A 12,024-nucleotide genomic window follows, 5' to 3' on the forward strand; every position below is an offset into this window, starting at 1 on the left:
GCCTAATATTCATTAAATTTAATTCAAGACATTTTAAGGACCTGCAGACACCCTGTCGAGGATTATCAACATTAACTCAAGATTCCCATCAAACATACAAAATCAACAAGTCGCTTAATCGCAGACTTGATGCTACAGCGGCTTGCTGCAATTGGTGGAAGGAGATGAGTAAGGATGACCAACATCATGTAGCAATTCTCATCTGCAAACAAAAAACGGGGGTTGGCTAAGAAGAGAGGTAAACAAGCATATTAAACTATTTTGTGGCAAAATTGAAGAAATTAGATGCAACATTTAGTACATACCATCACTCTGGTCTTCCATCCCTTCAACAAGAGATGCAACATCACCCTTCTCGCTGGCAGCAACAGCTTTCAGCTTTGGCATGATGCTGGCCTCCCACCGCCTTAGGAACAGGTCCCCCTTTCCTTCATGCATTTTACCAAACTCTGTATCAAGCTGGGTGGTTGCAGTGGACAGAGACACATTATATAAATAAACCTCATCAATGCATTTGTCAATAATGGCACAAAAAGAATGGCTTGTTTTTAATTGCTTGAATCTACATAGCAAGGGGTACAAAAAGACACCCACCAGTGTTGGTATATCCAAGAAGTGTGGATACTCTTGCAAGATTTCCTCCATAGTGGGTGAATGTTTGGATATCCACGATCTGCGCCAGGTGAAGGTTTTGTGCATCGCTGATTTGATTGAGGAAATGTTTTCTGCAGAGGGCCACAGCCTTTTCATCAGGTTGATGAACTCTCTGACTGCTGTCCCCTTCGTCCTGCACAGAACTTGACATCTCATTAACATCTCGGCTCCTCTTGTGTCTACTGTAAGGGCACTGACCTTCCTCTAACTTCCGACGGATATTGCGAAGTCTCATCTCCAAAGTCTCCACAGTCAAATGTGTGATTTAAAGCAACTGTCAACAAAAAATGTGCTCTGTATCAAGCAAATGAGAACGTCTACTTTATCCCCCCATTGCAATTCATACTCTTACAACATTCACAATTACATTCAAAGCACCTATGCTGTACATTCTTAAAATAGTCCAATCATGACAAGTGGGCTTATTTGTATAACCACTCTTAAAAGATACAAAAATAATACATAAACATTTCACGTTCATATACTGTTCTTACAATCCATGCTTTTCCACCAAGTCAGAGTTTGACAGACTTCTCTTGGGACAGTTTGAAGATGGGGTGCTTCTGAAAAGTGCACTTGGAATCTGTCAAGGTTACTCATCTGCACACTACTTTCAACACCAGTAAACTCTTGGAAATCAGTGTTAAATTTTAAAATCCGGTCAAGGACCAATCCCAATTCACTTGTTTTTTCCAAAAGCTGTTGTGCTTTGGACACTGTAAATTTTTCTTCTCAATTCATTTCCATTCTTGAAAATAGTTGCAAGGACTTTCACAGATTCCTCGTGCCCATGTCTCCCTTCCAGTAAACATGTCAACATGTTCTGATGACTACAGCCCTCTTTGAAGCTGCATCAGTCGGACCGACACACGCCCCCTACAGCGTCGCCAGGGGGTAAAGATTCTTGGAATGGGGCCAATTTGGCTACGAGCCCGCGCACAGGCGCGCACGGTGTTGCTCCACAAATAGGCGTCCGTTCGCGAGCGCAGTTCACTGTCAACAAGTCCCCAGAGCGGCTTCCAGACGCGCAGGGGTCTTCACTTCGCCGAGAGAACTTTGAAATGGAGCACGGAGACGTCAGACCTCCGCGGAGGAGAAGGAGGAGCTGTGTCATAATGAGTATCGCCACTGTCCTTCTCCTTATCGTTGTGGTCGTTGTGTTGGCGCTGACACTCAGTCAGAAAGCTGACAATCTCAAACGAACTTTTATTGCCAGGTGTGAGAAATTCCAAGGGTAAGTTTTTCTTTTTTTAATTCATGTTCACAATCTCATGGGGAAAAGTTTGCACTCAATACTCGGTCAGCATGTTGAGCACCCGACAGATGTGCACACATTTATCACTGTTATTATTTTTTTGAGCTCACAGACACACCTTGCCTCTATTTCATTTCATTATTATTATTACAATTTTTTTTGCATTTCAAACAGGAGAATGGTTTAGTTTACATTTGCAGAGACAAATTTCACGATGTTCTAATTGGAGACCAATGTCACACTGCACCGATATAAGAGTGGTCAGGGATTTTTTAATAGAAGATAGAAAACTGATATAATCAACCATTTATAGGGACAAAAATTATTATATTGTCAATTTCATGTCAGAGACCTTACATGCAACTGTGGATTTAAAGGTATTAAGAATGAAGTGCTGGAACCCTACATTATCCTCTGTTACTAGAAGCACCAATAATCTCATTAGTTCCATAAAGTTTCAGATTATATATATATATATATATATATATATATACACACACACACATATATATGAATTAGTGTGTGTCAGGTACGAAGCCCTGACCCCGCGTTGTTACATGAAGGGGTGGATATTCAGTGTCCCTTTCATTAAATAATAGATAAACTTGTTAGATGAGGATAATTAACATGTTATCTTGGCAACCTGCGCCGAGTTAGTCCTACTCTTGATCTACATTCATGAGACTAAGCAGAAGTGTCATTTATTTTTCAGGTATGACTGTCAAAAGATATGGGTTGCATTCGAACAAGCCCATGTAGGGCGGGACCCTTGTAATGTTCCCATGGAAGCCTATGACCCTCTCTTTGCTGAAGCCCCCTTCAAACCCGCATGCAACAGAGTAAACATGTTCACACTTTACCAATTCTGAGCAGACGTCTTTCATAATGAAAAATGATCTGTTTTCAATAGTGTGATATTAACTCATTTTTGGTGGGGGTGTTAGATGATGTTCTGGAGCAAAACAAAGGATGTGGTCCATGATTTCACTGAGAACAGAGATTGTTTCCTCACCCTGGAGGACACTCTGCTGGGATCTGTCTTGGATGGTCTGACCTGGTGTGGAAAGAAGGGCAGCAGTGGTAAGACCCCTCAGGCAACGAATATTTGACTTCCAGCTCGGATTGAGCCATTCATCAAGCATAACAGATTGCATTGACATTTAGACACGTTTTAGAATTCAAGTTTTAGACTATGCCATTTGAAAGCAATGAACATAGTTTCTGCTTCACTTATAAAGATGCTCTTATGGTGTCTCAACAAGGCCATGAATTATGCTCAGTTTTTTTTACATCTGGGAATCTCTGTGCTCCCGCATTGACGGATCATAAACCTCTTTGCTTAGTCTTGCCTCCAAGCTCGTCCATCTCGCCAAAGCTCCAGACGCACAGCGGGCGATGAGATACAAAAGATGCCAGCAGCTGGTTAGCAGAGCACTAGCTAGTTTAACAGGACACAGTCACTTCCTGGAGTCTTGCTTGCTTGTCTGGGAACCTCACAGTGACGACAAGGCAGACAGAAAACACATCTAGATTAAATTAACAATTTTTGGAGGGGCTGTGAGTTACATTTTCGAGCCTTTCAGCTATGCTAAACTAAGTGGCTTTTAGCAAAGAGCAAACAATCCTAGCCGCTAAATGTCAGACGGCTCCAGGTATCATTATTCGTCATATGATACAGAAATTTAATATACACCATATCTTATTTTATTAATTTCTTTTCATGCATAAATGTTCAATGTTTAACTGTGCAACCTATGCGTTTACCCTCAAGGGTATTAAAACAGGACCAACTGGATTTGGTTGTAGCTTCTTGAAGACGTTTCATCTCTCATCCAACATTAGTATCTGTTTAAGCTGCTGACTTACAACATTGACTCCAGAGGCTCTTTTTCCTTTTCTTTTTTTTATTGGCTTTTCAAACATATGGATAGACAAAACTACATAAAAAACAATAACAATAAAAAAGAAGGCACTTAACAGATACATCAGTAAATGTAATAAATGATGCATTTCTGTACATGCAGAATTATGAACATAATTGGTTGAAGAAATGTAAAAATAAAATAAATGATTATCACAATAAAAAATATTAAATAAAATGATAATATATGAATAAATAATAAAAACTTACTAACTTAATAAATGTATACAGTTCAGTCATCCTATTCTCACCTCCTAAAATCAACCATGTTGCTCTAGCAGAGATACAAATTATAGACTAAAAACAAACGAACTCCAAGGAAAGGTGTCCACATCCTGTACTCCTTACTATGCAAGTCAGTTTTTCTAATTCCAAATCATCTCTTTAATCCATTGGCTTGTATTTGGTCTGTTAATATCCTTCCATTTTAAAGCAATTACCCATTTGGCTTGTAACAGACAGAATTTAATGGATTTGCGTTTTCTTGCATTCTCTGGAAAACCTTCAGGATATATGTTAGGGGTGGGAATCTTTAGGCACCTTGTGATACAATTCTCATTCAGAGGGCTACGATTCGATATAAAACGATTCTCGATGCATCAAATATTTTTATTTCTATACATTGTTTTTTTTATCATTTATCATTTTGATTTGATCAATAATTAAAATAAACAGATACATTTCTTTCCATTATATTTTAATTAATAACAATCAATGGAAGGTATATGTCCACTGGAAGGTAATATTTGCCAATATATTTCCCAGCAAAAAACAACAACAACAAAAGTGTAAAGGTGTGCCTGTAGCAGCATCCTTGTGGTAAATACAATTTAAAAAAAGACTTAAAATTTTTCTAATCTTAAAAAAATAAATAAAAAGCTGCTATAAACAAATAAATAAATTGTTCTCTTTCTGTTATGGGTAATGAGCATAACATCCCTGAGACAAAATAACCAAACCTACCAAAATTAAAAACAGCTTTCCAAAAAAAAAAATACATTTTGTAACAGCTCTCATACAGAAATGGTGCTTTCTGTGGAATATGTGGTAAAATAATAAACAAAAAATGAACAAAATAGGGCACAGATAAATCTTGACAATGCATGATCGAAATGCAACATAGCAAAGGTCCTTAGCTGATGGATGCTGGAACAAGAGCAGTGCTCCCGTGTAAATGTGAACTATATCCCCAGCAATGGAAAAGACACTGCTGCCTGGAATGCTGGTGTATCTCCTGGCCGAATCATTTTGATCGCTTGCACGCAACGCGCATGGTCTCTACGTCCATGGCGTTCACCTGTAAGGAACTTAGCGGACGTCAGAGGGACATACGTTACGGGCCTCATTCGCTTGCAGCGGTCCGCCATACAGTCTGAAGCTCTGTGATGTTAAGTTGTGTCTTAATGTTCAAAATTGAGTAGTAAAATTCCGATTAGAATTTTTTTCTGAATCGAGACATAATAGTTTAAAAAAGAGAATCACAATTCATCTAAGAAATTATTATTTCTCCAACCCCTTATGTATGTGCAATAAACATAATCCATCTTCAATGGGAATAACACTATCTGTCAGCTTAGAAATCAACTCAAGAATTTCTTTCCAGACTGTCCTCCAGAGGCTCTTTTCTGAGTCATCTTCCAGACTTAACTTCAGTGTGACTTCTGTAACTGTGATTGACCGGAACTTGATCAGCCTTATCACTTATCACTGTCCATGTAGCCTTGCACATTAATTAGTCTGGAGCATCAACAAGCACTGCCCACACTCCACAGAGGTTAAATAGCTGGGTTTCACCAAGACTGGAGAAGCCACTTAGATGAGAGGTTAAATGTCTTATAGAAACTACAACCAATCTAACCTAAGTCCAGTTGCTCCAGATTCAACGTTCTTGTGTGTAACCATGACCCGGATGCATATTTTATGTTTACCCGTTTTTTCTGTTTGAGTGTGAAAATGTGACTTCCTGAGATTCCCGTATAGTTTATTTGAGCAGCTCACCCAGGCAATCTAATACCAGAGACACTGAAATGGCAATAAAGATTTCAATGTGTGTTTTGTTTTAGAAACATTCTCAAGTGGCTGCCCAGGTTGGAAAGATTGTGAGAAAAACCCTGTTCGCTCATTTTGGAACGGAGCCTCAACTGCTGTAAGTTATCATCAAGAATGAACCTGTAAAATTAAGTCCCAGTATCAAGCAGTAGTTAAGTATATACTGTATGTGGAACATGAGGCGCAGTAAATCTCTCCTGTGTGTGCATCTCAAAAAGTAGAATAGTCCGTTTTTTAAGAGAGTTAATATGTTATATGTCCCAGACTCGTAAACTGATATGTTAGAAGCATCAAGCATGAAATAAAAATACTATGCCAAAAAATATAACAATAATTAAAACTGTTTACAATACTAAATATACTATGTACAATAATGTGCAATGTAGTCATGTGCGATATCAAATAAAATTTAAACACTTCATGCTCCCGAAAGCTGACAAGCTCTATGGAGATTCTGATTTCCTTTTCCAGTAAGACTTAGCACCTGCCCAGATCAAAACTACTACTAAAAGGTTTGCTGACCATGATATTAATGTGCTTGATTGGCCAGCCAACTCGCCTGACCTGAACTCCGTAGAGAATCTAACTGGGTGCTGTCAAGAGGAAGATGAGAAATACCCGACCCCAGAATACAGATGAGCTGAAGGCCATTATCAAAGGAATTTATCTTTTTGGAAATATTCTAATATTTTGAGATACTGGATATTTTATTTCCATGAGCTGATAGCCCTAATAATCTAAATTAAAACAAGAAAATGCTTGAAATGTGTCACTTTACATGTAATGAATCCAGTATATATGAAAGTTTAACTTTTTGAATTAAGTTATGAAAAAACAACATTTTTTTTACGAAATTCCTCTTTGTTGATTTTCACCCATTATATATTATGAAGAGGAGAAAAGAGAAGCCCACAGCCTGGTTCCTCATCAATGGGGCCTTGTGTTTGTCTCCATGGAGCCACATTGCTGAGCATTCTTGAGTGAACAGCAGCAGCAACCCACTAATTCACAGGAGATCTCTAAAATTCACATAAGCACTATCAAATCACAGCAGCTAAACAGTTAACATGAGCGAAATCTGACCAGATTCTTTATACTGTACGAGCAAGGGCAGTAGTAATACAAAACCGAAACATAGCTTTCTCCTAAAATGCTTTTGAACAAAATACAATTATTTGCTGTGCTGCAGGATATTTTGTACTTAAATACTTAAACAATTTCTATGTAACTTAGCCTGCATATGCCTCATACTGTTTTATCTTTAGACTATCACTTACATTGGAGGCACATTAGGAAGAGGCCTTGTAATGATCTGTATGAACAGGAGGAATAAAGACCAGCTTTAAGACAGACCTGTAACCAGATGAGCTGCTGAAAAAGAAAGATCTACCTACTTGCAAACTCTAACAACTCACCTCACATCTTAACCTCACACTTCATGATAAATGTCCAAGAGGAAATGTGTTTTGTGGTCCAAGGCTAAAGGATATTTTTATTTAACATCCTCATCATGTGTGTAGTTTGCAGATGTTGCCTGTGGTGATGTCACAGCGATGCTAAACGGATCCATTACCACACCGTTTAGCCCCACAAGGTAAGCTGAGGCCTGTACTACGAAGCAAGGTTACCAGCTTATCAGGGTAACTTCATGAGGTGGAAAGTTACGAAAGTTGGATAGGTAAGCCATGTTGCCATGGTAATTTACGCTGGATTTCAAATCTGCGAGCTGTTTTTGTTTGTGGTTAAGTCGGTGTTCCCTTGAAGAAGCACCGCCCATAGACACTGTCTTAAAACCCAGTCGATGTCGCTGTCAGGAATGTGAGAGTCTCACTCTGCAGGCGAGGATGTTTAGAGATCGTCAGAATCCCTATTATTTTCTTAATGAAATATATAGATTCAGTAACTTTGACAACTAGTTCCAGAGGTCTCAAATACCACTCTCTGGAGTGATGCCATCACTGAGTCTTGCTTTTTGTTATTTTACCACTGGACACTTTTATGTGTTCCATCGGTGACACTGAACATCTGAGCAATAATACTGTTTACTGTCCGGTTTGTAGGCTGGATGCATTAGCCGTGTTCCCTGTGCATTTACAGTTAATGTTCTCATGATCAAGGACGCTTATAATGCAATTGCAGTATAAGATAGTGTAAATTACTGTAAAGATTACACAAGTCGGACTTAGTAGCAACACTTCAATAAGATCCCAATACTCTGCATTTTCATTCCTTTGCAACATATAATTACCTCTGCCAAGGAGGTTATGTTTGTTTATTTGTTTGTTTGTCAGCAGAATTACACAAAAACTTCTGAAAGGGTTACCATAAAAAAAAATCTGGCAAAAAAAGATCCCCTTGAATTCAAGGGGACTGTGGGGCCTTGTTGTAGGTATGTGTGCTAATGAATGCCATTCTAGATTGGTAAACTATAGCACAGAAAGCCAAAATCAGTACGTCACTTAAACCAAACACCAGGACAATCTTACGCATTGACCTGTTATTGTAAATGTTCACATTGCTTGTAGGGAAAAAACAGTGATTTTCTTTGCACAATTTGATATTTTTAACTTAAATTTTTTTTTTTAGCTATTGATGACTGTGGTGCTTTATTCTTAGCTGTTTAATTATTGTCATGAGTACTTACCCATGTAAATGTTATCCGTTTCCAACTTCATTAGCCGACTTACTGCAGGGAAATGTATTGTAAGCGTGATGGAGGAGGTAACTGGTTCTTTGCCTTTGCTGTAAATCAAACAACTTGTCACTTGCTATTCCTGCCACCCGCTGGACAGCTTTGCCACAATCTTTCTAGTCTCATGTAGGCTACATCGAAGAGCCTACAATGTAGAAGTTTGGAAATGCTGCTTGCTCTGTCTTAGTCTGAAAAGCATTAGAGTATGGATGGGCAAAAACTGAGAAGTTTGGGAAATTATGGCACAGTCACATGCATAAAACTTCCTGATTGGCCACAACTCGACTTCCAGCATTAAAGGAAAAGCGCCACCCGAATGTTGGTCCATGAAAAGAAACCATTTCATTATTGTTGGATCTCGTTTGTATTTTTCTGTAAGTAAGCATCTCTATAGTAAACCATGAAAGAGTAGACAATCTGCTTCTTGTCTGCACCTGTTCCTAAAGTGTTCCGTCTGTGTTCAATTTGCCCTGCCCACCTTGTGTGTATTTACTCTCTGTGCTCCCAGTCCTCTTTGTCAGTTCATCCAGTTTGATCACTGTTTGTTACCTGTCCTGTTTTGCAACCTGTTCCAGTCCCTGATTGTCTATTCCTGTTATTCGTCAGTACCGTGCCATGTTCCCTGCTTTGTTTTCTTCTCCATTTATTACAATTAGAATTTTTCATTGCACTCTGTGTTTGGGTCCTGTTGCTGCACTACCTTTACATGGAATGATTTCCTTGAATTTACTTACAGAGTTTTCTGTAATACACCTGCTGTAATAGAACTTTTCCCCAAATTCAGTGTAGTTAATAATTGATAATTCAAATGTAACTCAGAAGTGATCTGACAGAGGGTTTTGAGGAAATAGTATTAGATTTTCAATTTCTATGCCGTATGTCAGAACAATGTCAAGGGTGTGATTAAAACAGTGAGTGGGTTTATTTACATTGAATAAAACCAATCTAGTCTATTAGTGAAATAAAAGCAGAACTAAAGCTGTCGTTGGGAACATCTACATTAATGTTGAAATCACCCACTATAATTACTATTTGTGCTAAGCACTAACTCAGATAAAAAAGTCTGAAAATTCAGATAAAATTTCAGAGTAAGGTCCAGGTGGACAATATACAACTACTATTACAACAATTTTTTGGCATTTCCAGCTTGGGTGTATGAGGCTAAGATTTAGGCTTTCAATTGAGTCAAAGCTATGTTTAGGTTGAGGGTTGAGCAATGTCAGTCATGTAACAGAAAACTGTGCGTGCATTCATTAACACCAACAGATATTCATTTTGTAATTGAGAGAGGAAGCAGTGTAATTACGGTATTTTATAGAACATTTCATTGTTGTTATATGTAACATTTTATGTTCCTCGACTAGCGATTAGGGATGGGTAGGGAAACCCGCTATTAAACAGGCCCTGGGGCTAAATTATGAAGGACCATAGTATGGATAAGCTTCGACGTTATCGGTGCTGCTAACAGTTTTGAAGAAATTAATGCATTCGTCTATGATGAAATTTGCTATTCCCAGTCCTGAGGAGAGTTCTGTGAATCTGTGTCAGAGCCTGTCCTGTGCAGGGGGCGGGGCCAGCTCTCACTGCCCAACACAAGCAGCACAGACAGAGACAGACCGGCTGCTCCGTGTGGCAATGGCAGAGTTTTGGATTGCCTAGAATAGATGGAGAGAAAAATCATGATTAAAATCGTGGATTATGATTCTATCCCAAAAAGATCGTCATATGATCTTTTGGCCAGATCGCTCAGATTGCTAGAGTAGATGTAGCTGTAGAAATGCATCTGAAGACTGCTTTTATTATCTTTTTTTGTCATTTTTACTACTTCGCTTGTTTGTGTCCTACTATGGCCATGGAATGTACTGTATTATGCATGTTGAAGGTTTTTTTTGCAAAGCTTTTCTGCAGTCCATGTGCAATCTCCTGTTTAATTCATGCCATTCCTCTAAATTGTGCTCTTTTTTTGCTGTCAGTACTTTTGCAAGCATCGAAGTGAAGAGGTTTAATTCCATGAGGGTGGAAAGCCTGAATGTTGTTCTGGTCACACGGAAGAATGCTGTGTAAGATGAGGACATTTTCTTCTGTTCATTTTTAATGTAATAAGTATATGAAATTTTGCATGTGGTAAATTTTTTGAAAAAATCCTTTTTTTGGACCATTTGTGCATTTCTTCTTCTCAGGACAAACTGTACAAATGCATCTTTAAGGAACTTACAGGAAGAACTGGATGACGGAATTAAATATAACTGCACAGAAGTGGCTGAGTAAGTACAGCATGCGTGTGGAAGACAAGGGGACCATATGCCTCTTGTACTGTATGTTTACTCTGTTATTCTGCCTCTTTTTGTAGATCTCAGGTCCTGGATTGCAGCTCTGATCCAGAGAAACCATGTGGTGCCTGTTGGTGAAAATGTCCGCTTCTAATGTCGCACAAGACAAAACAATAATCAAGATTTTGTGTTTTTTTTAAATACATGTGGGCCAGTTTGACCTAATGTGAAATGTGTTGTTTTACGTAAAATGTTAATCAATATATTTTTTCACAATATATTAAAGTGTGATAGGGAAGCTTTGTAGCAAATCTAAAGGACTTGTATCATGTACTGTAGGGTAAAGAACCATTGCTCCCCTCCTATTTATGTTCAACTGACACTCCTCACTCCGACCTTCAGCTGTAATGATAATATTTAATCATATTATTAATCGTAATATAATCATATTTTTAAGTAAATGTAAACTGAAAAGCATTGGAAGGGTGTCGCATACCATGTGTATACCCTAATCATGCAAGGCTAACTTTAAGGGATGTCCCAATCTGATCCCAACAATGGGTATCAGGGCCGATCAAGGCATTTTTAAGTGATCGGGATCCGCTTTATTGAGCCAGACATCGGTCAATGCTTTGTTTCATGTCAGCAGCAAGAGGGTCTGGCTGCAGACTGCTGCAGCTGTGGAGCTTCACTCTAGACTCAAAACACGTTTATTTAGTTTCAAACTCGCGCACGTACAAACCACACACGTGTATAAAACTTTGGAGGCGGGATCAGTGACTGATGCGCCCCTCTGTTGATTGGTCACTTCTGTCCAGTCACCTGCCTATCACCGTTCTTCTGACCTCCCTCTTGGGGCAGGGCCATCAAGGATGTATAGGGGAAAAGTCAGACTTGGAGAAAAGAGAGGTGCATTGATTCATCCACTTCTATAATGCCAAAACACGTAAATAGAGCATAAACAACATGTATCCTAGACTTTCACGTGGACAGCAGCGGTATATATGATCCATGAATTAAATAAGAAAATAAATAAGTTTTACAATTACTACTCATTGCATGAGCTAGTTTAGTTTAGTTTAGTTTAGTAGATACTTTATTTATCCCGAGGGAAATTCAGGCATCCAGCAGCATTTACAAACATACATACATTAAACATACATCAATCCTACATAAAATAAAA

General features: G+C 38.6%; 1 protein-coding gene across 1 annotated transcript; it reads left to right on the top strand.

The window, feature by feature from the left end:
• The first annotated feature begins 1,593 nt into the window (after window positions 1–1,593).
• Window positions 1,594–12,024, top strand: LOC118287137 (ADP-ribosyl cyclase/cyclic ADP-ribose hydrolase 1-like). Its single transcript, XM_035611985.2, has 8 exons — window positions 1,594–1,888; window positions 2,622–2,748; window positions 2,854–2,989; window positions 5,894–5,976; window positions 7,400–7,473; window positions 10,545–10,631; window positions 10,752–10,835; window positions 10,922–12,024. The coding sequence occupies exons 1-8, from the start codon at window positions 1,716–1,718 to the stop codon at window positions 10,977–10,979; spliced, it is 822 nt and encodes a 273-aa protein (XP_035467878.1). The 5' UTR covers window positions 1,594–1,715; the 3' UTR covers window positions 10,980–12,024.

The sequence above is a fragment of the Scophthalmus maximus genome, chromosome 16, assembly GCF_022379125.1.
Source record: "Scophthalmus maximus strain ysfricsl-2021 chromosome 16, ASM2237912v1, whole genome shotgun sequence".
NCBI lineage: Eukaryota > Metazoa > Chordata > Actinopteri > Pleuronectiformes > Scophthalmidae > Scophthalmus > Scophthalmus maximus.